The 26,203-nt window shown below is 48.6% G+C and overlaps 1 protein-coding gene across 2 annotated transcripts in view; it reads left to right on the top strand.

The window, feature by feature from the left end:
- The window catches only part of NEK4 (NIMA related kinase 4), a 178,249-nt gene that overhangs the window by 94,342 nt on the left and 57,704 nt on the right, over nt 1-26,203 (top strand). For both annotated transcript variants that reach the window (XM_078661914.1, XM_078661915.1), the window contains exons 10-12: nt 114-266; nt 7,123-7,189; nt 16,641-16,753. In XM_078661914.1, coding sequence (XP_078518040.1) covers nt 114-266; nt 7,123-7,189; nt 16,641-16,753 — 333 coding nt within the window. The remainder of the gene's footprint in view (nt 1-113; nt 267-7,122; nt 7,190-16,640; nt 16,754-26,203) is intronic.

The raw sequence follows: 26,203 nt of genomic DNA, 5'->3' as shown, positions 1-26,203 counted from the left end.
ATAAATTGATTTGGAAAAATGCTCCTTGATAAGTAACTTATCAGAACATCTGATGAAGACAATGCACATATTGAGAACTATGCCTATTAAGGCCATATTGGTCTCTTCTTTAGTTCGATGCAGTTTCCCCAAGACCACTGCCTTCACCGCCGCTCAACGTGAAACGAGTCGGAGTACGGAAGACCCGCAGCAATGCTGACGAGCACTCTCGTGCAGTCTGTGACTCCAGCAGCTCCTCAAAAAGTGCTGAAGTTATGGCTTCAAAGGTTTGTATCATTGGGTGTCTCAGATCTTCAGTATAAGTACAAGACATTTGAAATATTAACACCTTGTTGAACCTTTTCAATACCAGGTGATAGAATGTGTGAACATAGCATGCTGCCCTCTCCTCTATATTTAGCTGTTACCCAAGTTAATGGTTTAACAATACATTCAGCTTCTTCTTGTGCCGGGTCACCATCTGCAGTCGCTGCGAGCTGGGGAGGTTGGGCTTGAGGGCTCTGAAAGCCTCCACTGTTAGGTGGCCAGGCATGGAGCAGGGTACGAGCCCAGTGAAACAGAGAGTCAAACTTTGCCTCCCAGAACGTAGCAGCTATCTACATGTGTGTCACAGTAAATGGGAGTCTGTTTTCTCAGTAGTTACACTGCTCTGTTGGGGTGGTGGGAAGGAGGGAAGGTTCAGTGAAAGAAGTGGCTCGATAAGCCGGACAGAGTTCTAGCGCTGGGTATCCGCCTTTTGGCACTGAGCACAGATCGTGAATACTCTGATGCTGCACAGACTGTCTGTCTTCTGTTTTGTAAGTTAGCCAGGGTCCTGACGCTGATGGAGGCATAACGTCTCTTTCGTCCACCATCCGCACCCCCAACAGGCCACTCTTCCCACCGTAATAACCTCATGTACTGTTTCCCATGTATGAAGGACTGGCTGGGCATCACATTACACTGATCAGGCACCGTTCTCTTGTGTGACTATCCTTTGTTAACCTTAAGCCACACTTCTTGAATTCGGAGAGACCAATCTCTCCACCAATGTTCCTTCTAGTTATTCTTCCCCCTGAGTGAGGCAATACACTGTTTTGGGCACACTTTTTTTGCTTTCTTGAGCACGCAATACACTACTCTGTGTGATAGTTGCAAATGGCAGGTCAGGCTCGCATTTTACATAAAATGGTACTGCATTATACATTTTAAAGCATATTTTCAAAAAAACGCAACTCAAAAGCAAACTACTTTCAGGACTGCTATCAAGGGAGCTCATAAAATCATTAGCACTCGTCGGTATTCTCAGAAGCACCTTCCTCTACAGCAGAAAGTATTTACTTCTAAAGAGCCACATATTTATCACACGCTCTGTTGAACATGTCAATGGTAAATTAGAAATTACAGCTATCTGAAAAAACAACATTGCAGCATCGACATGGACAGTGGGAACTCAGGCAGAAGAGATATCACCCGTCATACATCTTGTGAAAGGAGATATAACATTCATGAGAGTAACAATAGAGAAACGCCCATAAGAATACAGTGTGAATTTGTGTGTCTGCTGTGCTGATCAGGTAATGTTTCTATTGAGATGCTCAGTTATTTTGCTTGCCCTTCCATTTATGTTCCACAATATGCCTGTCAAACAGTTACTGCACCACAAAATGCCTGTCAAACAGTTACTGCACCACAGAATGCCTGTCAAACAGTTAATGCACCACAAAATGCCTGTCACACAGTTACTGTACCACAGAATGCCTGTCAAACAGTTACTGTACCACAGAATGCCTCTCAAACAGTTACTGCACCACAGAATGCCTGTCAAACAGTTACTGTACCACAGAATGCCTGTCAAACAGTTACTGCACCACAGAATGCCTCTCAAACAGTTAATGCACCACAGAATGCCTGTCAAACAGTTACTGTACCACAGAATGCCTGTCAAACAGTTACTGCACCACAGAATGCCTGTCAAACAGTTACTGCACCACAGAATGCCTCTCAGTTACTGTACCACAGAATGCCTGTCCAACAGTTACTGCACCACAGAATGCCTGTCCAACAGTTACTGCACCACAGAATGCCTGTCCAACAGTTAATGTACCACAAAATGCCTGTCAAACAGTTACTGCACCACAGAATGCCTGTCCAACAGTTACTGCACCACAGAATGCCTCTCAGACAGTTAATGTACCACAATATGCCTGTCAAACAGTTAATGCACCACAGAATGCCTGTCAAACAGTTAATGCACCACAGAATGCCTCTCAAACAGTTACTGTACCACAGAATGCCTGTCCAACAGTTACTGCACCACAGAATGCCTCTCAAACAGTTAATGCACCACAGAATGCCTCTCAAACAGTTACTGCACCACAGAATGCCTGTCAAACAGTTACTGTACCACAGAATGCCTGTCAAACAGTTACTGCACCACAGAATGCCTCTCAAACAGTTACTGTACCACAGAATGCCTGTCAAACAGTTACTGCACCACAGAATGCCTCTCAAACAGTTACTGCACCACAGAATGCCTCTCAAACAGTTACTGTACCACAGAATGCCTGTCCAACAGTTACTGTACCACAGAATGCCTGTCCAACAGTTACTGCACCACAGAATGCCTGTCCAACAGTTACTGCACCACAGAATGCCTGTCCAACAGTTAATGTACCACAAAATGCCTGTCAAACAGTTACTGCACCACAGAATGCCTGTCCAACAGTTACTGTACCATAAAATGCCTGTCAAACAGTTACTGCACCACAGAATGCCTGTCAAACAGTTAATGTACCACAGAATGCCTGTCAAACAGTTACTGTACCACAGAATGCCTGTCAAACAGCTAATGTACCACAGAATGCCTGTCCAACAGTTACTGTACCACAGAATGACTGGCCTTAATTTACTGCACCTTCAGACTGGAAAGCTGTAAAATGTGCTATATATGTTAGGTGTTGTTTATATATGTTTGACTCATGAGTTACTAGTCAACAGAATACATATTACTTACTGGGCCATACAACTCTTGTACTCTTTCTCCCTTCTCTCTTTCCATTCCAATGTGGTCCATTAACATAAGTCCCTCCCCAAATTTCTCTCATTCAGACTTCTCCATTCTTACTCTGTCTTTCATGCTTAGTCAGTATTTGCTCGCCTTCTGTCACCCACTCGCTCACTCTTTCTCTCACTCATTCATTTGTTGGAAGCTGCCGCAGTGCCTTTACAACCACTTTCTCACTCACCATGACTCGGTCTCCTCGCTCCTCAGCTCTTTACTCTCTGTAAAAAGACAGAAGAGATAACAAGAGGGTTTACCGGAGGAAGAGTGAGTATGGACTAGAAGTACACGTCCTGCTGTGGTGGGAACCTGTCCTCCCTTCTCCATACTAACGGGAAGATTGGAAAGCATCAGAGTTAGGCCATAGGGGAGGAATCCTGTTTCTTTTTTCATCTTAGTCAACAATTTTTTCCATGTCACCAGTGGGCAGTGAGGTTGATCATTGGAGTTTCATTAGATAAAAATCACAATTAAAATTCATAAGGATTTTAAAAGAACTTCTACATCCATCTTCTTAATTAGCTTCTCACAAAAAAAGATCTACCGGACATTGTTAAATGTTTGCAGTGGTGCTAAGACTGCTGCAGTTCTTAAACTATGAAGCACCATTTACAGATTTCATTTAAGAATGCCGATCGAACAATATATTGTACTTTTATAAAATCTTCATGTATTTTAGGTACTTGTTTGACCGCGGCCACTGCTGAGGGGTGTGATCACCTTAAAGAGCGGTTGCTTCAGACCTTTCCTCAAGATCCAGTTAGACTTTTCAAGATCCTTTTATTAAACATTTTTTAAGTTGCAAAAAACAATGGTACACTAGCAAGATGAGAGACAAGTAGTACAGCGGATTGCGATGTTTCACTTTCACCCGGTACACCTAGTACAGATAAATAGCCATGCCTCAAATGCAGATACTGGTCTCCTTAAACAATAGTGGTAAATCCCCTGAGGATCCCACAACCCTGCCTTTCAAGCCCTCTCCCAGAAAACCATTAGAAATCCCTATATGCCATCACTGACCCCCGACCTTTTCCCATTTCGGTGGGCATCCCCAGCTCTCGTAGACCACCTTCTCGGCTGCACAGCAGCAGTCGAAATCCATTTTCCAGGTTACTCAGTGGCGGCTCCTCAGTGGTGGAGGAGCGTCGCCCCACTGCCTGGCGCAGAGCCAGCAAACACAAAATAAAACTATGCTCTAGCATTATTTTATTTTTTGTTTGCTGGCTCTGAGCCAGCTTGTGCATGGAGGGGCGGGACATGGGAGGGGGGGAGGAGTGCTTGCGCACTCCCTAAGAGCCCATGTGTGTTTGGCCGGCCGTCTCAGGCCGACCAAAACACACATGCACACTTAGGTTTCTCCAGCCCGGCTGATAATGCAACCGGGCTGGAGATACCCCACAGCGCCATGACCTGAGTGGAGCATCTTTTCTGCCCGCTCAGACCAATCCCTGTGCTGGGATTGGCTGGGAGTCTGTCCCAGGGGCTGCTCGGACTCAGGAAGAGGCCAGCAGAAGCGACGCAATGCGGGAGGCGGCCGGCAGTATCAGGTACGTTTTAAAAAATTATTATTAACCCGTCGCCCCCGCGATCTCTCCCCCATCCCCACTTGTGCTTCCCCCACCCTTTGTTAGTGGCGGCCGCCACTGAGTTTACCACCCTCGGAGAAAGACTCGTGCCCCAGGCCCTGGTAATATTCCTTTTTGCCACCATCAGCCATATTCTGTGGTACTTCAGCCAATTCTCCTCTCCTGTCGCACACAGCACATGCCACCTGGCGTCCATTGGTAGAGGCTGGCCCATCACTTCAGACATGTTCTTTTACCCCCTCCAGTATTGTTGGATTTCAGGACAGGCCCATAAGATGTGGAAGAAGGAACCAATACTGACAGCCCCTGGCACAGTGGTCTGTGTTGCAGCATTCCAACCTATGCATGAGCACTACGAAGGAGTAGAATCTATGGAGGATACGGAGCTGTATAACACTAAAGCGGGCCCGGATTGGTATCTCTGTAGGACTTTGATTCGCTTCCTCCCAATCATCATCTTCCAATATCCCTACGTCCGTTTCCTCTACCTCCCGCAAGGCCCTCAGTGGGTCTGGTGCGTTATTCATAATTTATTATGGAGGTGACCTTGTATACGATTGAGTCCAACAAGAGCCTGTCCCCCAAGGGAGTGTATTCCGGCAGCTGTTCCCCCTCCAGGATATGGGTCTAAGTCAGTCATCTGGAATTCTACTAGTAGGTCACTAAAAGAGATTATGGCTTGACACCTCCAGATGTCCCCGAGGTGGTCTATACCCAGAAGCCACATTTATTAAACCCCTGCAAATTCCCCACTTCCTTTAATAGATCATTATGCCACAGTGGGATCCTTTCCTTATATGCCCATCCAAGGGATTTAGTGGCCCCTCGCCACGTGCGGATAACTGCTTGTGTGTGTGTGGGGGTAGTCGCTGCTCCATGTTTTGGCGATATAGACCCGCAGGATATCCTTGGCTTCCCATTGGGAGCTGTTCCAGTTCTTTGATCCCCTTACACCTCGGGTCAGGGCATTCGTTGGAAAGTTCCCTTTCTTGGCTGAGGATTTGTGTTCCATAACACACAGTTCTGTACCTAAGCACCACTTCTGGAATTCCCCTAAATACCAGGCTTAAACGTTAGAAGAGTATGTTGTCCACCAGCAGACACCTGCTGAGGCATCACAAACATGAGTACCTTCACCTAGAGCTGTCAACAGCCTTAACATGGTGTTTGTACCACCAGAAAGCTCTATACATCAGGCTCTGCATTGGTGCAGCCAGGTGTTGTCTACTTCGGCGGATGCTCTGCCCTAGGCATGACAGCTGGATTGTCTATACCACTCCATTCATCAGAAGGGAATCGGCAAGAGGATCTTATCAAAATCACGCCAAGACTTTTCAATTTCCCCAAACTTGAGAAAGATCTCCACACAGGTGGGAGCATAACCAAGGGTCCAGTGATAAAGGTTGTAATTTACTCTGAGGTCGACAATTTGAGTCACATTCCAGGAAGAACTAGCAGCCGCTGTTCTTTTCAGTGCTGCACGATAGCAAACCTGCAGCAGCAAACACTACTCATGAAATGTATTGAAACAGTCCGGGCAGTAGGAGCTGGTGGTCGAATGTCTTGAATCTACTGGGAATGTTCATCGAGGCCCCATATTTCAGGACGTTCTCCTACATCTACTCAAGAGCTGTCGCACATATAGGTTCGTTTCTGATCGCAGAAGAGAAGAGACGTTCAGGGTCAATCCACTCTGCTTGAAACCATTTGAATGTTCTTCACCACACTTAATGAACCGGTTTAAACAGTCACAGTTTTGCGTTTTTATCTAAGGCAGAGTTCTCCAAAGTTGGTCCTGGAGGGCCGGATCCAAGCCAGATATTTAGCATATCCCCATTTAGATAAATGTAGTTATCTTAAACCTGGAAAGGATCCGCCCCCCAGGTATGACTTTGGAAAACCCTGATCTAAGAGAACATTTTCTTTTCACTGGTAAAACCAGGATTCTGCTTCTTGGTTTCTCACATCAGTTGTCTTCACACTCTGTACCTTCCTGTAACTAAGATGCTTCTCTACACTCAAGATGGCTCCAGTTTTTTATAACTTCTATGACGCCAGAATATTGATAGCAAGATGCATGATCAGAAAATAAAGTTGTAAAAAGAGGAAAAGCAAAAACACATGGACAGATGTCTCTCAATGTGAAATTATCTGAGAGCAGAAAAACAAATCAACATGCATATCAAATGGCTGGTTCTCAGTCTCCAAACCAGCACTGCCATGTTAACAGAGGAACATGAACTGCCCTGATATTCCTCACGTGACTGGATCTTGATAATGCACTTTCTGCCGCTTGGGAGTGCGTCCATGTTTGGATGCAGGCAATTGTACTTTTGTGGCTTGCAAGAAATGCCTGTTGGTAAAAAGGGAACAGAAATAGAGATTTTTACAGGGCATCTATTCATGCAACTCCCTATACGTTCACCGTCTGCATTGTTTTTTGACGAGTAAAATATTCAAACTTGACGTTTCATTTTTTTTTTTTTACAGGACCGTCCCCTGTCTGCCAGAGAAAGGCGACGTCTCAGAATTTCACAAGAAGAAATACTTCCTTCTGGTATGTTTTATGACAACTTAGGGTCCTAGGTACCAATCTGTCCTGGTTGATTCACCAAAATGTTGCCCGAATATGAATTTCCCTTGAAAAAACAAAAGACAAGAGGCGTTTGGCAAAGCAGGAACAGTTAGCGTAAATTAAGCACTTTGGCCATAAACACAGTTATAAAAGCGGGTCTGAGGACTGCCTCAAAGTACAATCAAATCGAACAATTCTTTATACAGTTTTTGGGTGCCATAAAAGTGCTTCAGAGGAACCTTTTTTGGTAAAAGAATACGGGCCTTGTCTGTGTAGCCATAAATAAGGCCCCTGATAAGAAATGCAGGTGGGCCTAAATCTTGCTTGGACACAATGGGGGCCAGTGGGTTGTGTGTCCAGATGTCCGGCATGAGGGGTGCGTGATCACCGCATGTACTGTGTGTGCTGTGTCCTGATTGGCTATGTGTTCCTAACTTTGTGGCATCTGACTTTATGATGTTTTGGGAAGGCTTGCACCTCTTCGCCCATGTGTGCTTTATTTGGGCCAGTCTCTCTAGACCATTGTAGTATCACTGCGCTTATCTTGGAATTGACCCGAGTTTCCTGTTCATGAACTTTCCGGCTACCTGCCACCCCAATTGTGACCTGTCAATGTGTATGTAACCTCAGGCCTAGGTCGCAGAGTCTGCCTGACCACCTATTTCTGAGTCGGGTTGATGGAGAGTTCGTGACGGACGAATTTGTTAATAGTGATGCAATTTTGCTCATATATCATTATGAACATTGGCATTGATTTTATCATATTAACACAATCAATTAAAATGTTTCAAGTGATATTTGCTGTTTAGTATACGTGAAAACAATTTAACCCCCTGGCTTCCCGACTGCCACTTGAACTTTATTCACTGCCAAGCCCAATCGCATTTTCAACTAAAGCTGTTGGTGGGTAGGTTTGCGGATAAATCTAAGGACTGTGGTGACCCACTCGGCATTAAAGTTAAAGTTTTATTTCCCAGGTCGGCCACATGCTCCTGTTCCTTAATCTCCTCTTTGCTCATTGATAAATCGACTTCATACATTTCAGCATTTTTTCATATGTGACAATGAGTGAAATGTGGGTTTCATCTCTCCAATATTCTTTGTACCCAGGAGATGTGCTAGGCAATAATTCTTCCATACGGAGTCTTTCAATCGATTCAGATTTTTCTTGGATTAGTTTAAAGTAAAAGCATAATTAATGACTCAGTTCATTATCAGTGAATTCAGACCAAGCTCCACTTCATTGGCAGCTGGTAGCGCACCATGTGGCAAGCGCAGCACTGGGGTCCTCGCATCTTGTATACTCATATTGAGTTTCTAAATTAGATAGTATTGCGTATGTAAATTAGATAGTGTACTGCCACAATGCACAGCGGGCAATATGATCTGCTTTTACCAAAGGAAGGTGTGGTTAGTGAAGGTGCCCGCATTTATTTGAGTGGCATCCGTATGTAATAGTTTTGAGGCCAATTCTGGCCTTCAGAGGAGCTCAGCTGTTCAGAGTGACAGCAAACCCTTCCATTTGGCCTCCAGCTCTGCTGCCTCATTAGTTCTCTGCTTCAGGCTCCACCTCCTTAGCATGGTGCTTCAGGTCCACCCCCTGCAGGCTTTGACTGACTCCCAAAGTGACTCCCCTTTCACACACCCTCTGCATGTTCTTACAGCTCCCACTCTACTTTGCCGGCCATCCGTGGTGTCCGCCTGTTAGTGAAGCAACATTATAAGCCGCCCTTCACATATAACCACCTGGTTCTGATGTGGTTTCATAAATATGACCCTATTTCTAAATTGGTTTTGTAAACTCCCAGCAAAGTGACTGCTACTTCTTCTTATTCTCTTTAGACCTTCTTTATATTTTGCGTCTCGTCAAGAAAAGTTGTTTGTCCTTGGAGATAAACTTCATGCCGTGTTTGTGACCAGATTTGCCCAAGGGATAAGAACTAACCATTTGTCGCCTTTGCAGTTAGTAGCAGTTTGGCAGACGTGGCTTCTAAGAGCCTAGGGAAGGGAGAAATCCCAACGAGGAGTCAAGTCAAGTCAAAATTTGTATAGCGCACTACTCACCCAGAGGGTCTCAAGGCGCTTGAGGGATGGGGGGGTACGTTACTTATCGAATATCCACGTTTTTAGTTGTTTTCTGAAGGAGAGGTGGTTCTGTGTAAGTCGGAGGTGGGTGGGGAGAGAATTTCAGGTTTTGGCCGCTAAGTAGGAGAAGGATCTTCCCCCCATGTTGGATCTTTGGATGCGAGGAATCGTGGCGAGGGCTTGATTGGACGATCGTAGTTGGCGGGTGGGGGTGTAAAAGGTTAGGCGCGTGTTGAGGTATTCGGGTCCTAGGTCGTAAAGGGCTTTGTGTGCGTGGGTGAGGAGACGGAACGTTATTCTCTTGTTGACGGGGAGCCAGTGGAGGTCTTTCAGGTGACCGGAAATGTGAGCTTGGCGGGGGATGTCTAGTATGAGTCTGGCTGAGGCGTTCTGGATGCGTTGGAGTTTTTTCTGTAGTATGGCTGTGGTTCCGGCGTAAAGGGTGTTTCCGTAGTCCAGTCGGCTTGTAACCAGTGCATGGGTGACCGTCTTTCTTGTTTCGGTGGGGATCCAACAGAAGATTTTTTTGAGCATACGTAGGATGTTGAAGCATGATGATGAGACGGCGTTGACTTGTCTGGTCATGGAGAGGGAGGAGTCCAGGATGAAGCCAAGGTTACGTGCGTGGTCCGCTGGTTTGGGTGCGTTTCCCAGGGCCGGTGGCCACCATGAGTCGTCCCAAGCGGAGGGGGATGATCCTAAGATGAGGACTTCCGTTTTGTCCGAGTTCAGTTTTAAATGGCTGTTCTTCATCCACTCGGCCACTTCTTTCATCCCATCGTGTAGGTTGGTTTTGGCGGTGTTTGGGTCTTTGGTGAGGGAGAGGATCAGTTGGGTGTCGTCTGCGTAGGAGATGATGTTGAGGTTGTGTTGGCGCGCGATGGATGCGAGGGGGCTCATGTATACGTTGAAGAGGGTGGGACTGAGTGAACATCCTTGTGGAACACCGCAGATGACTTCAGTGGCTTCCGATTTGAAAGGAGGGAGGCGGACTCTCTGGATTCTTCCGGCGAGGAACGAGATGATCCAGTTCAATGCATTTCCTTGTATTCCGACGTTGCTTAGGCGTTGTATAAGGGTGCTATGACAGACTGTGTCGAAGGCTGCGGAGAGGTCAAGTAGGATGAGGGCAGCTGTTTCTCCGTTGTCCAGAAGAGTTCGAATGCCGGCAGTTGCTGCGATGAGGGCGGTCTCGGTGCTGTATTTGGCTCGGAAGCTGGACTGTAATGGGTCGAGGAGCCGTTGGATTCGAGGAAGGTGGCGAGCTGACTGTTGACGGTTTTCTCAATGACTTTGGCAGGGAATGGGAGGAGCGAGATGGGGCGGTAGTTCTTAAGTTCAGTGGGGTCTGCTGTGGGTTTCTTCAGGAGGGCGCTGAGTTTGGCATGTTTCCAGCTTTCCGGGAAGGTAGCGGAGTTGAGGGAGCAGTTGATGACATCTCGGAGATGGGGTGCGATAATGGAGTCTGCTTTGTTGAAAATGTGGTGGGGACATGGGTCGGTTGGCGATCCTGAGTGGATGGAGTTCATCAAGCGGATGGTATCTTCAGTGGTGATTGGGTTCCAGGTGCAAAGGTTGTTGGTGGGGGTTTTTGGTTCGTGGGTGGGTGGGGTGGACTGGTCGCCAAAGCTGTTATGTATGTCAGCGATTTTGTTGTGGAAGAACGAGGCTAGAGAGTCGCAGAGGTCTTGAGAGGGAGTGATGTCGTTGGTGCCGGCGGTGGGGTTGGTAAACTCTTTGACGATGTTGAATAGTTCCTTGCTGTTGTGGGCGTTGTTGTCGAGTCGATTCTTGAATGCTGATTTCTTGGTGGATCTGATCAGTTGGTGGTGTTTGCGGGTGGCGTTCTTGAAGGAGGGCAAGTTGTCAGTGGTTGGGTTTTTTCGCCAGGTTTTCTCGAGGGTGCGACAGATCTTCTTGGATTTCTTAAGGTCATCATTGAACCAGGGAGCTTTTTTGCTACCTTGTTTGATGTGATGTTTTTTCAAGGGTGCTAATTCGTCAGCGCTGTGGGTGATCCATTGTGTGAGGTTGGTGGCTGCTTGGTTTGGGTCCAATGATTTGGCAGGAGGGTTTTGGTGAAGCGATGTGAAGAGCTGGTCGGTGGTAATTTTGTTCCAGTTTCTGCGGGGAATTGGTTGTGGGTTGTTGTGGGTCGTGGTCTTTTTGTAGTTGAAGTGAACGCATCTGTGGTCTGTCCAATGGAGTTCTGTGGCGTGGTTGAAGGAGATGTGCTTGCTGGAGGAGAAGATTGGGTCGAGCGTGTGCCCGGCATAGTGGGTGGGGGTGTCTACAAGTTGTTTGAGTCCGAGATTGGCGAGGTTGTCCAGAAGGGTGGTGGTGTTGCTGTCGTTGTCCTTTTCCAGGTGGAAGTTGAGGTCTCCCAGTAGAATGTAGTCCTCGGATGGGAGGGCGTGTGGGCTGATGAAGTCAGTGATGTCTTCGCTGAATTGTGTGCGGGGTCCTGGTGGCCTGTAGATGAGGGTGCCTCTGAGTGTGGTCTTGGGGTCGGTGTGGATCTGGAAGTGAAGGTGTTCGGCAGCTGAGAGGCTATCGTCTGAACTGGTCGAGATACGGATGGTGTTCTTATGGACGATGGCGATGCCTCCTCCTGTTTGGTTGATGCGGTCCTTTCCGATGATCTTGTAGCCGTCTGGGATGGCTATGGCGATGTCGGGTGCTGATGAGGCGTTCATCCAGGTTTCTGTAAGAAAGGCGACGTGGTGTCTAGTAGGTTCCATAGTTCAGTTGCGTGTTTGTGAACCGAGCGGGTATTGAGCAGGATACACTTCAGGTGGTTAGTTACGGAGCTCTGTTTGGAGTTTGTGGATTTGGTGTGGGTCTTGATGCAGTCGAACTTGCACGAGTGGCAGGAGAAGGGTCCATGGGTGTGTCCTGGGGCGGCTTGGTAGCAGTCTGGGAGACGGCCGAAGTTGAGTGCTGAGAGGGTTGCGGTGTCGTACGTTATGCGGGTGGAGTAGGTTTTGCGGGGGCCAGGGGGTTTGGCGCTGGGCGCGGTCCAGGCGCGGACGGGCGTAGACGGGCTTACCTTTGGCGCACCTTCGGCGCGCATGGGGTGCGTCCGCTGCGCGTGAACGCTGTGCGTATGATGCTCCGACATAAGAGGGTAGTGGAGGGGGGGCGGAGCGAGGGAGGAGCAGCTGGGAGGCGGGAGCGGGGTGGAGAGCCGGGCTGGGAGGCACAACAACAAACAACAAAATGGCAGCAAAACCAAAAGCGAAACAGGACGAGATTGGGGCACAACCTTAATAATCGCTATGAAATGGGCAGTGGCACCGGCACAATCAGGCACAATTATTTTAAGCAGGCAAAGCGATCAATGAACCAAATGATATCTGGAAGTATAAGCTGTGGGGGGAAGGGTCATATCAAGAACCAATTGGAATAACATAGCATTTGAGGGAGGGAAAACCAGGGTACATGAGCAATCGAATAGCACAGGCGAGAGGAAAATGTAAAGACCCAAGGGGCATTAAAAAGCATATGAGAGGGGAAGATCCAACACCCAAGGGGAATCGGAGAAGACAGAGGAGAAGGAATATCATGAAGAAACTGGAGGAGGGATTTCAGGATGAATGTCCTAGCACAGACGAAGGGTAACAAGAACCAAAAAGCTTCACAGAGTACAGGGCATAAAGGACACCTCTTGGTGTCTGGGAGCACAGGGATCCTTGAGACCAAGAGTCAAAGGGCATTAGAAGCACACATGAGAGCAGAGCGCACGGAGAAGGGTGTACAAAGGACCAAGGGGCATTAGAAGAACAGATGAGAGCACAGCGCATGGAGAAGGGTGTACAAAGGACTAAGGGGTATTAGAAGAACACATGAGAGCAGAGCGCACGGAGAAGGGTGTACAAAGGACCATGGGGCATTAGAAGCACAGATGAGACCAGAACGCACGGAGAAGGGTGCACAAAGGACCAAGGGGCATTAGAAGCACAGATGAGACCAGAACGCACGGGGAAGGGTGTACAAAGGACCAAGGGGCATTAGAAGCATGGATAAGAGCAGAGCGCACGGAGAAGGGTGTGCAAAGGACCAAGGGGCATTGGAAGAACAGATGAGACTAGAGCGCACGGAGAAGGGTGTACAAAGGACCAAGGGGCATTAGAAGCATGGATAAGAGCAGAGCGCACGGAGAAGGGTGTGCAAAGGACCAAGGGGCATTAGAAGCACAGATGAGACCAGAGCGCACGGAGAAGGGTGTACAAAGGACCAAGGGGCATTAGAAGCATGGATAAGAGCAGAGCGCACGGAGAAGGGTGTACAAAGGACCAAGGGGCATTAGAAGCATGGATAAGAGCAGAGCGCACAGAGAAGGGTGTGCAAAGGACCAAGGGGCATTAGAAGCACCGATGAGACCAGAGCGCACGGAGAAGGGTGTACAAAGGACCAAGGGGCATTAGAAGCATGGATAAGAGCAGAGCGCACGGAGAAAGGTGTGCAAAGGACCAAGGGGCATTGGAAGAACACATGAGAGCAGAGCGCACGGAGAAGGGTGTACAAAGGACCAAGGGGCATTAGAAGCATGGATAAGAGCAGAGCGCACGGAGAAGGGTGTGCAAAGGACCAAGGGGCATTAGAAGCACAGATGAGACCAGAACACACGGGGAAGGGTGTACAAAGGACCAAGGGGCATTAGAAGCGTGGATAAGAGCAGAGCGCACGGAGAAGGGTGTGCAAAGGACCAAGGGGCATTGGAAGAACAGATGAGACTAGAGCGCACGGAGAAGGGTGTACAAAGGACCAAGGGGCATTAGAAGCATGGATAAGAGCAGAGCGCACGGAGAAGGGTGTGCAAAGGACCAAGGGGCATTAGAAGCACAGATGAGACCAGAGCGCACGGAGAAGGGTGTACAAAGGACCAAGGGGAATTAGAAGCATGGATAAGAGCAGAGCGCACGGAGAAGGGTGTGCAAAGGACCAAGGGGCATTGGAAGAACACATGAGAGCAGAGCGCACGGAGAAGGGTGTACAAAGGACCAAGGGGCATTAGAAGCATGGATAAGAGCAGAGCGCACGGAGAAGGGTGTACAAAGGACCAAGGGGCATTAGAAGCACAGTTGAGAGCAAAGTGCATGGAGAAGGGTGTACAAAGGACCAAGGGGCATTTGAAGCACAGATGAGACCAGAACGCACGGAGAAGTGTGTACAAAGGACCAAGGGGCATTCGAAGCACAGATGAGACCAGAACGCACAGAGAAGGGTGTACGAAGGACCAAGGGGCATTAGAAGCACAGATGAGAGCAGAGCGCACGGAGAAGGGTGTGCAAAGGACCAAGGGGTATTAGAAGCACAGATGAGAGCAAAGTGCATGGAGAAGGGTGTACAAAGGACCAAGAGGCATTAGAAGCACAGATGAGACCAGAGCGCACGGAGAAGGGTGTACAAAGGACCAAGGGGCATTAGAAGCATGGATAAGAGCAGAGCGCACGGAGGAGGGTGTGCAAAGGACCAAGGGGCAATGGAAGAACACATGAGAGCAGAGCGCACGGAGAAGGGTGTACAAAGGACCAAGGGGCATTAGAAGCATGGATAAGAGCAGAGCGCACAGAGAAGGGTGTACAAAGGACCAAGGGGCATTAGAAGCACAGATGAGAGCAAAGTGCATGGAGAAGGGTGTACAGAGGACCAAGGGGCATTAGAAGCACAGATGAGAGCAGAGCGCACTGAGAAGGGTGTGCAAAGGACCAAGGGGTATTAGAAGCACAGATGAGACCAGAACGCATGGAGATGGGTGTGCAAAGGACCAAGGGGCATTAGAAGCACAGATGAGAGCAAAGTGCATGGAGAAGGGTGTGCAAAGGACCAAGGGGCATTAGAAGCACAGATGAGAGCAAAGTGCATGGAGAAGGGTGTACAAAGGACCAAGCGGCATTCGAAGCACAGATGAGAGCAAAGTGCATGGAGAAGGGTGTACAAAGGACCAAGGGGCATTCGAAGCACAGATGAGACCAGAACGCACGGAGAAGTGTGTACAAAGAACCAAGGGGCATTCGAAGCACAGATGAGAGCAAAGTGCATGGAGAAGGGTGCACAAAGGACCAATGGGTATTAGAAGCACAGATGAGACCAGAACGCACGGAGAAGAGTGTTCAAAGGACCAAGGGGCATTAGAAGCACAGAGGAGAGCAAAGTGCATGGAGAAGGGTGTGCAAAGGACCAAGGGGCATTAGAAGCACAGATGAGAGCAAAGTGCACGGAGAAGGGTGTGCAAAGGACCAAGGGGTATTAGAAGCACAGATGAGAGCAAAGTGCATGGAGAAGGGTGTACAAAGGACCAAGGGGCATTCGAAGCACAGATGAGACCAGAACGCAAGGAGAAGTGTGTACAAAGGACCAAGGGGCATTCGAAGCACAGATGAGACCAGAACGCACGGAGAAGGGTGTGCAAAGGACCAAGGGGCATTAGAAGCACAGATGAGACCAGAACACACGGAGAAGGGCGTACAAAGGACCAAGGGGCATTAGAAGCACAGATGAGACCAGAATACACGGAGAAGGGTGTACAAAGGACCAAGGGGCATTAGAAGCACAGATGAGACCAGAACGCACGGAGAAGGGTGTACAAAGGACCAAGGGGCATTAGAAGCACAGATGAGACCAGAATACACGGAGAAGGGTGTACAAAGGACCACGGGGCATTAGAAGCACAGATGAGAACAAAGTGTACGGAGAAGGGTGTACAAAGGACCAAGGGGCATTAGAAGCACAGATGAGAACAAAGTGTACGGAGAAGGGTGTGCAAAGGACCAAGGGGCATTCCTCCCAGCATTCGTGGTGCTTATATGTCAGGATGAGGCACCTCTGATGAATTCACAAATATAGTCGGGCTTATTAGGTATTTTATCTTAACATTTAATTCATGGTTATGGATCAAGTTTTGTTTTAACAAAAATATTATTGAATATTGTTAAAACAGATGAGACCGTTATTGCCATTCAACAGCAGTGAGCAGGACGGAATGTAAAGTACAATTTTGCTTATTTTTCACTGCAATCTTTAAAAAACAAAGTAAGGTTGACTCTGAAACGGTATCAATGCCACAGTCTCTGCTACCCAACATGTCGTGTGCCTCAACATCTTGCCTCTGGCACAGGCCTGAATGTAGTCTTTCTGCTTGGCAGTGTATTCACGCAGAAGAGCGGAGGATTCATAGAGGGGAATCCTCCATAAAGTCGATGTCTCTGAGGTGTCTAGTTACAGGGAAGTAGGCGATTCATGTACACATTGGTGCTCACATTCCTGCGATGCTCTTATCTTGAAGCTTTCTCCTTGTCTATAACAGAAGAGTTATAAAAATTTACCTTTAACACTTTTTTTTCAGCTCCTCGGTCCACGAGAGCTTCTTCCCACAGTTCATGCTCAGAATTAAGATTGCATTTGGAGGATGAGCAGATCCCGAAGAGCCGGTCTTCACCGCAGCTTGCAGCTCCGCAGGTATACTGGGCGAATCCGCATGCTCCACCCACACTTTTGTGAGGCCTGTGTATCTGGTGTAGCTGTGGATTTAACAGGGTCGTTTCAATATCTTACCAGTCTTACCTCCCGGTTTTTTCACTGTAAACGTTCTTGACATTTTAAGCGTAATGTTTCAAAATTTACATCCTGGAGGCCATTTGAGGTTGGAGAGTTGCTTACTAATAGTAGGGGAGATCTCTTTATTCCACCCTGTGAATAACTATCTGGAGGAGTTCTCAATATTGATTAATTATTGACTCCTGTAACTTTAAAACAAATACTTTCCGTTTCTGTATCGTCGACTAGTTGTGACATCACAAGCGTCCTGTGATAAGAACATGGCATCACAGCTATCTGGTGTCACAGCTGTTATATAAACAGATCCTCACAGCGGCTCTGATAGACACACGCCCTCACACTGGTGTCAATCAGTGGAGATCCCTCCTTCGGGGGCTCTCCATGAATGAGCCTAAGCTATGACTACTCCTGCCCACGTGGACGACACCTGAGCATTTAACAAAATGTAATACAATACATACCAATTTTTAATTGAAAATAAAGCAATTTTTTACAATTTCAGGTTGCTATCTCTCAAAGCAGAGGCAATTTGGAAATGGGTCCGAGTCATTTAGATAGAAATTAGATCAGTTCACCTTCCAGTTGTACAAAATTCAGAAACCGATTCGCTCACCTAGAATTTTCAGTACACTCATAAGTGAGTTAGAAATGATGAAGTGCTGCGTGACCTCCTCCGTTTTTGAGGTTATCCGCAACTCGATCATTTAGCAAACCCAGAAAACAGGAAATGCCCAGACTTTGCCTCCAAGTTATACCAACCAGGGACAAAAGGGGATTGCTGTTTGATGAATGATCGTGGAATTGTTTGTACATATTTCCTCCAGTAACCTTGAGCCTATCCGTAATCATCAAGCTGACCTGCTCCAGAGCCAGGATGATTGTCATAGCACCATGATGGCCATGCCAGGGTGGTAACTGCCCTTCAGCTTTCTGAAAGAAAGAATTCAAATCTGAGGGAGGCAATTGGCCATGCCTGCTGGACTGCTCAACTCCTGTCCAAGCTTCTTTGTGGCACAGTGGGAGACTCCTGGGGTGAGGAGGAACCCAGTCGGGGGAATAACCATTGGCAGGGGCGGAGTCCTCCTGTTCGGACAGTAACTCTCCCATGACGATCAGTGCTTGGGAGACTGAGCTGTATCCCCAAGTTCCAAGACGGGAGAAGGACCCTTAATGGCTACATGTACTTTCACTTTTAAGAGTGATTACCTCTGCGTGCTTGGCACACTGATAGTCATTCACAAAAAAACTGCTGAGCAAGCTGTTACTGAGCTGTTCCTGGGCGCTATAAAAGTTTAAAAGTTAAACACACTTGTGCGCGAGTACCAGAGGGATCGCTGAACATTTGTGGTGGACGTGATGGTCACACCCTCCACACTCTGCAGGTAGTGCTGAGGACGTGAACATCCCACCCTCAGCACTAAAGAGGATAATTAATGTGGAATACAGACTTATAGATTGGATTTCTAAACAGTCAAAGCGATTGACAGAACATTCTGAAAGTAGCAAGAGCGGCCTCTACTCTAGAAACATATTGAAATGGAAGAGATTCGGTATTTGGGCAGCGAATCATAACTTTGGCCACACACCCACATGACATTATGCTCTGTTACACCGAGAGAGTCCAGACTTGAGGTATGCAGCCTTCTTTGTACATTTAGCGGACTTTTGAAGTACCTTACAACTCACTCACTCCATCTTTTTTTTTCTGATAGCGTGGTTAAATAATTTGAAGGCTGTTTCAGACTTTCCGTCTTGCCCCTCAGCAATCACCCGTTTAGGAGCGAAATACAGTACGAGGGCCTTCGTGAGTAGTCTATTAGTGCCCATAGTAGGAGAGTAGGATCTGCTTCCTATTGTTACCCCCACTTTTTGCTGTGATTCTCTGGTTTTTCGACTTTAGTGTGGCTGTGGCCCTGCTAATCAGGACCACAGCCCAGCTGTTCTCCCTCTAAATTGATACCATGTACTTTATGTACACACCAGATTGGTTACTGGGTCACCCTTGTGAGCCCCTGTATAGTGTACCCTAGGTACCCAGGGCATAGTTGCACCCAGGGCCTACCAGGGGCTGCAGTTTGTTTTATGCCACCCCTGGCTGGCCTTCCGAACTGACACCACAGGTCTGCACCTGCAGCCTGGGTAAGGTGGTGTAATCACCCCTTACTTAGATATAGTATACCTATATATATTGATCTCTATCTCTATCTCTATCTTATGACAGGGCTTCACAATCCTGGAGGCATTGCTTGGTTTGGTTTTATGTGAGAGGGTGCCCTAGCATGAGCTGAGCCCCTCTGCAGCTTTCGGAACCATCTCCTTATAGCTGTTCTATGATAAAGCCATACCATATACTCTTAAATGCATTATAATCCTCGCGGTTAATGCTAACTTTGGTTTGGCTTTATCAAAACATGGCGTGTAAGGTGTCAAACACTTTGGAATACTACCCCTCCCCCCACCCCCCCCCCCCCCAGCCAATTCTGGCAGCGGGGGTAGCACTCCACCCTTCTAGAGGGAGAAGACATGTAGTTACTGGTAAACCAGGTTAAAGTTAAACAGAGCCCCAGCATCACAAAATGGATGCTGCTGCCACAGACACGAGTTTGCCCTCCTGCTGCTGGATGAAACTCCGACAGGGGAGGCCTGAACAATAGGTTTCCTGTCCAGGGAGGTGCTGGCACCTCCCCAGACAGGCTTTAGTGTATTGGGGCAGGGTGGGTTGCATTCAGTGAATGCTTTTCAGACACTGCCTGGGGCACACTAGGTGCTCCGTGCATTTCCCAGTTCAAACCGGTTGCTGGGGCACTCAGCCCCAGCTCTGGCGCACAACTGGACAAAGGGGACGGGGTGTAACCGCCCCCTCCCCAGGTCCTCCCATAGGTGGGACCCTAGAGTTAGTCCAACCCCTAAACTTGCTATAAGAATAGGATCCCAGTCCCTAGGACTTTAGAATACCCTGGACAAAACTCTGCAACATATATCTTGGACCTTCGACTTTCCATATCGACTGGAAGACGGAAGAAATCTCCCTGGTCTTGACCACCCTGTTCAAACAGGCACCAACTGCATCTATGCCGGTCTGCATTTTCAAAGCTCCCGCCGGATCCCAAAGAATCTGCGACACGGGACACGGACTTCCAGACATCTCTGACGCTGACCCGAGCTCCCAGCGCAGCTGAGACCCGTAGCGGACATGAGAGACGTGGGACCGGAACTCCTGGACATCCTGCACTTTTGCAACTGCATCTACTTCCCGAGGTATCCCGAAGTTGTGCATTGGGGTATTTGAAGCCCCGGCTCCGAGAACCTTTTGCACCGAAACTCAGAGCCCTACACTCCATGAGTGTCCTTTGGGCCCGCTTTGTGCATTTCAGCTCGAGGCCCCTTCGCGGTTCCTAGTCCGTTGGCTAGTGAGCCCCCACGAAGGGCCATCTTTGATTTCGTGATCTTTCCTGGTTGATCCAGACGTGCTCTCACTTCTCTCCAAAGGTGAAGTCCCCCAGACCTTGCTGGTCTGCACCGAAGCCAATCTCAACATCCTGCTTGGATTGCGTTTGCCAAGGCTTGTTGGGTCCAATCCGGATTGCGACACCGCAGTCAACTAGATCCTTCGTGGGCAGCTCGAATCCAGCGCCTGGCCATCGTCGACACCTCCGCTGAAGAGACAAGCTTCATCTCTTTCACCTTAAAGCACCAAGACATTGGCTTGCATCTTCCCATCGCCATCCTGGTCACTGGCTAGAGACCCAGACTCTGTCCCCTCTGCTTTCAGGTTCTTCAGATCTCCGATCCACCCGGACACTTTTCCTCTGGTCGTCTGCAGCACTTCTTCGCAGCTCTCCATTGGAATCGACGACGAAACCTGACACCAAAAGACACCTATGCACCCGGCTTCCCTGGGTGAGGTAACACGAGTACTCCGGTGCTCCCATGGGTCTTGACTCTCGAAGTGTTCTGGTCTAAAAGGGTTCCATCGTAGTTAACCTAGAAGTGTCCTTAATCTTTACAATTGTAACTTGTTTGTTCTTCATAGAAAGTCAATGGTGATCCGCGGCTGCGTTGACACTGCACGCGTCTCCCGTGGGCCTCCTACATCCTAACCTTGGGTGGTTCTAGGCAGCCCCAGCGATGCCTCAGGCCTGCTTTCTAACTAACATGTGGTTCTTATACCACTATTTTAGTATATAGTTTGTGAGGCCCCTAGGCCATAACGTATACTGTGCAACTTATCGTATATCTAATTAAGTTCCTTGTATTGTACTTTTACCTCTGACGTCATAAAGAGACCAGAGAGGTTGTGTTTAAAATAAATACATATATATTTGATATAAACCTTGTGTGGTGTGCTTTCATTTGATCATTCAAGAGATTATAATTGGTAAATCAACTTGCTTAACTCGCCTCTAAGTCTTAGCCTGAAGGCTGCTCTCCACATCTACCACTCGGATAGCTTGTCTATAAGGTTGACTTTACAACCTACCTTCAATAAGAATCGTTTGGACTGGTGCAAGGTGCCCACTAGAATAGTGGACATCATATACCAGGCCAACTTCTCACACCTATTCGCAAATCTTCTATTCAAATGCTGTCATCCAGAAGAACTTGAGAAATTCAACCGTATTCATTCAGCCTCCATAGTTGAAGTTTGAGAAGTGTAGAGACTTTCTTACAACCAGTCCGTAAGCTGGCTTTATCCTATCATTCGAACCAAAAGATCCATCTTCTGACTTTCTTCCCCGAGCCAACCACTCTGGCTGACTGGATCCAGCGATCTTTAGACATCGAACGTAAACACACGTCATTCAGGAAATCGAACCAACTCTTAGTTGCATTTGGCAACACCTACAAAGTCTCTGCTTGTCAAAGGAGAGCTAGCCCATTGTATTTCAGCTACAGGACAGTTAGCAGACCTCTCAGAAGCAATGTTCATGCTCACTCAACGAGAAGTATACCGCCTAAGCTGCGCTCTGTTTGGAAGTGCCAATTGCAGACATCTTCTGAACAGTAATGTAGGCTTCGACGCACACTTTCACAAAGCATTACTCCCTTGACATACAGAAGACCTTGGAGACGGCAGCGGTACAAGTGACATTGTGCAGTCTTATTAACTAAGGTGAGCCTCGTGACCACCTCATACTTGTGCATATTATGCCTGTATCACTGTTCAGTCGAGTGAATCTATGAAAGATCCAAAGTTAGAGATGAAAATGGCACTTGAGTATAATTTAAGTTTGCCAACTTTCATTCATAGATCAAATGCAACATGCCCACCCTCCAGGTGAGGCCTATACTGTACTTCTGATTGACTGATATGACAATCTGAGCAGCTCAACATATGTGGGGAGTTGAAACGGTGTGTCTGTTCACCTTATTGGCTAGAGTTCAGGTCACATAAAAAAGTTGAATACCCCGTATGAAGCTGTTTTCACTGTTTTAATGAGCATGGGGACACTGTTGTATTCACATATACTGCTGAGCATTCCTAACTTGATAACGGGGCATATTCAGGCCTGTCTGTGTATTAAAGATATGAAAGTTGGTGAACTGTATTTACATGTAAGACATGTGTTCTTTCTTCTGCCCATGCTTCCTGTTCCTTTCACCACAGTAGAGCTGCATTTTCTCACTGTTCTTTCATTTCTTCCCTTTCTTTTCACCCTTTCCACTTATTTTAGTTTTTTGATATCTATTTCTTTCTCCTGTTCCTTTTACTCCCTGCCCGGGACTTTGGTTCCTACTACAACTAAACGTATTATGCCTCTTATTCTGTTTTTTAATTACATTGAATCAGTATCTGTCTAACGTCCCTGCTAATAGTTGCATCTGAAATATGTATCCTTCGCCTCTATTCCCCCACCCTTGACGGAATGATTACTCTTTGTTGGTTTCGTGTCATCTCTGTCTCACACGCGTGATCTGTGTTGCACTCAGACTCTCTCTACTGCTCTGTTTCTCTTTCTTTTCGTTGATCACTATAACCGGACCTCTTCTCCTCCATTCCTAAATATGTCAGGACTCTTCTGCCCGATCTCTCCTCTGTCACGCTCTTCATTCTCTCCTGCCCGTATACTCTTTGTTCGCTACTGACGCTCTTCCTGTCCTGGTGCCACCTCTCCTCTTTCTTCAGGTTTGTCAAGTTTTTCATCGTATGGCTCTATGCAAATCAGACTTCATGTATTTGCTTTTTTTTGTTTCCATATTAAGCTCTTTCCTCATCTTATTTTTATTGATATGTTCACTCTTGATTCTATTGGTCATGCTGTCCCCTGTACACTCACCTCTTTGGGAATATTACAGTAATTGACCACCTTTGCCTGTTTACTTCCTGATACAGTAAATTGTGGCCTGAGCCTGCCTTAGCTCTTTGAGGGATTACTAGGGTCACTGTTGTGTTTGTTGCTCTTTTCTCCACCGCTCCTTGTATTACCCTTTAAATGGCCTTACACTCAATTATTGTCCAGAAAAGAAACCTAGCATCTGTGTGTGGCCCGATGGATCACTGAGGGAGTTGCGGGTGGTTCAGTAAGGCGACCCAGTGTTTCCAAAACATTAAGATTATAACTGGATGCTAGTTTTATTTCCTCTAGTGTGTTAGATGTGGTTCCTGGTGCAGCGTCTCCAAATGAGGGTTTCTTTCCTCCGAGCCCTCCTATTACGTCTGCTTTGTAGTCACTGCTTCATTGCAGTTTGGTTTTCTCATTGCTTTAGAGGAAATTGTGTTTCCTATCACAACTGCTGTGTTAGTAATTGTTTCTATAATACTCATCACTCATGATTATTAAAAGTATGACATTCTGTCAGCTAAGTTAGGAAGAACAGTCCGTTCAGCTACCATGCCCGTATCTGAAAGAGACACGTTAGTGATAGATTCTTTACCTTAGAATATCCCCAGGCGTCCGACTCGATCCGGAAAGTTTTTCGTCCGCAGTACTCCTGCACATCAGAAGGTGGCGTCGGAAGGTGGCGTCGTCCGTCACTGGCGTCGTATGCGCCGAGATGACGTCACAGAGACTACTTAGGCGCCACCCATGTGCCCTGATGTCACTTCTTTCTTTTTCTGTGCCAGCAAGTGCAGATCCGGTTAGAGCACGTACCCTAGTCGCTGTTTTACTAACTTTTGAGACGTTTGTCTTCCAATTTTTGAGTCTTTGACTCTTGGTGCCACATAGGGATGCCTGGGTTTAAATCCTGCGGGGCATGTCACCGTACGATGTCGGTAGCCCACCCCCATGGCGTCTGTCTCTACTGTCTGGAGCGTGACCATGACTCCCGGTCATGTTCCGACTGTCTGGCCATAGCTCCGGCCTTACAGGAGCGGTCCCGTAAGCTGCTGGAGGCCCGGCAATCGTCTCTGCGCTGTTCGAGGTCCAGGGATAGATTGAGGGACCGTCTGCAGATCCATCATCATCGCTCCTCGGGGGTCGAAGTCCTCACACTCGACGAATCGAGGTAGAGACGTCATAAGAAGAAGTCAAAGAAGCATTTACACTCTCCGACGTCCCCTCGTCGGTCTCTGGACGCGGACGAGGTGGCCGGGGGTACCACCCCCGCAGCTCCTTTGGAGCCTGTGAGTCCCGCGGCCTACCCACCTTATCCGGGTCCGTCGGCGACTCACCCAGGTGCAAGATTTTCTTGCTGCCATGGACCGCCTCGGGCTCCCGCCGGCGCACCTTCGGGCCCCGCGGTCCCAGCTGAGGGTCCTCCCTTGCCGCCGGTTCTGTTGCCGGCGCCCCAAGGTCCTCCGCCAGTGGCTCCGGCCTCGGCACCGCAAGGTCCTCCTCCGGCGGCTGCGGCCCCAGCGCCGCAAGGTCCTCCTCCGATGGCTGCGGCCCTGGCGCCGCAAGGTCCTCCGCCAGTGGCCCTGGCGCTGCAGTGGGTTCCGTTCGTTCCACCACCGCCCTTGCCCGGGTTGCCAGACAATTTTTGTCCTAGTTGGGACCCTAATTGGGACAGAGCCGTTCAACCATGTATATTTACCTGTCTCTCCCCCACCGCCACAGCCTGTTCCACGGGCAGTGGAGGAAGGGGGCGACTGGGAGGGGTCTGAGGACCCTCTCGCACGGCAGTGCGAGTCGGAACAGGAATGGGCAGAAGAGTTGGGGGATGCAGGTGGCCTTGACCTCTCCTCTGAACCTGGTTTTCTTTCTCCTCCTGCTGCGGCTATGGAGGAGGGCGCCACGTACACTGGTGCTCCGTGGAGCAGCTGAGGCCCTTGACCTTAACCTGCCTACGGTGACTCTCAAAACTAATCTCCTCACTGAAGTACTTCAGCCGGCGGCAAGCTCTATGGAGCCCCTGCTACCATTCAGTGAGGCATTAACTGATGTATTTTTGGGCACCTGGTCTAGACCAGCCACGGGGGTTCCCGTGGATAAAAACGTAGTCAGGAGTCATTGCCCGGCCGCGGGGGACCCTGCCTTATTGACAACCCACCCGACTGCGGAGAGCCTGGTCATCCAGGCCTCCACTTCCCAAAGCGCATTCCCTACCTCTCCGCCGGATAAGGAATCCAAGAAGCTGGAACAGTTCGGTAAGAAACTCTTTTCATCTGTCAGCTTAGGGCTGCGGTCGGTGAACACCGCATGCCTCTTGGGCCGCTACTTTCACGCTGTGTGCCACACGGTTGCGCAGGTGCTGCCTCAGTGTCCGGAGGAGGTTCAGACGGTGCTTTCCCAAGCTGTGACTGAGGGGAAAGATGCTGCAAAGTTCGCCATCCGGTGTGGACTGGACACCGCAGACTCACTGGGTAGGGGCAATTTCCACGACAGTGGCCCTCCGTCGCCACGCCTGGTTGTGGACCAGGGGGTTTTCAGGGAATGTTCAAAGTTATCTTATGGAAATGCCCTTTGATGGTACTCGCCTGTTTGGTGATAAGGCAGATAGTGCGCTGGAGCATTTTATGGACTCCCGGGCTACGGCCAAGTCCGTGGTCTCTCCATCACGCGTCCGGCCACGTCTACTTTTCCTTCCTTTCGTGGCCACTGAAGGGGCGCCCCGACACGTTCGTTCAGCCAGAAGCCTGCGCAGAACCAACCTCAGCGCGGACGTGGTTCCAGCCGCGGTGAGACAGAGGGCCAGCGTGCGTATCAGTCCACCTCCGCTCCTGCAGCATCTGCCTCAAAGCCTTCCTAATCCGAGCTTTGGGGCACACCCCACACCGGTGGGCAGCAGGATTCGCCATCGCTCCCTCGCTGGCGTCCCGTTACCTCGGACAGGGGGGTGCTGCAAATCGCCCGAAGGGGCTACTCCCTCCCCTTGAAGACTGCCCCTCCAACCATGCCACCTCAGTTCCACCGCATGTCGGGAGACCATTTTGCGCTTCTCCAGCAGGAAGTCACGGCCCCCTTGGCC

This window comes from Lissotriton helveticus, chromosome 9 (assembly GCF_964261635.1).
Source record: "Lissotriton helveticus chromosome 9, aLisHel1.1, whole genome shotgun sequence".
In the NCBI taxonomy this organism is placed as follows: domain Eukaryota; kingdom Metazoa; phylum Chordata; class Amphibia; order Caudata; family Salamandridae; genus Lissotriton; species Lissotriton helveticus.
The sequence above is the reverse complement of the archived record's forward strand: the minus strand, read 5'-3'. Positions and strand labels throughout refer to the sequence as shown.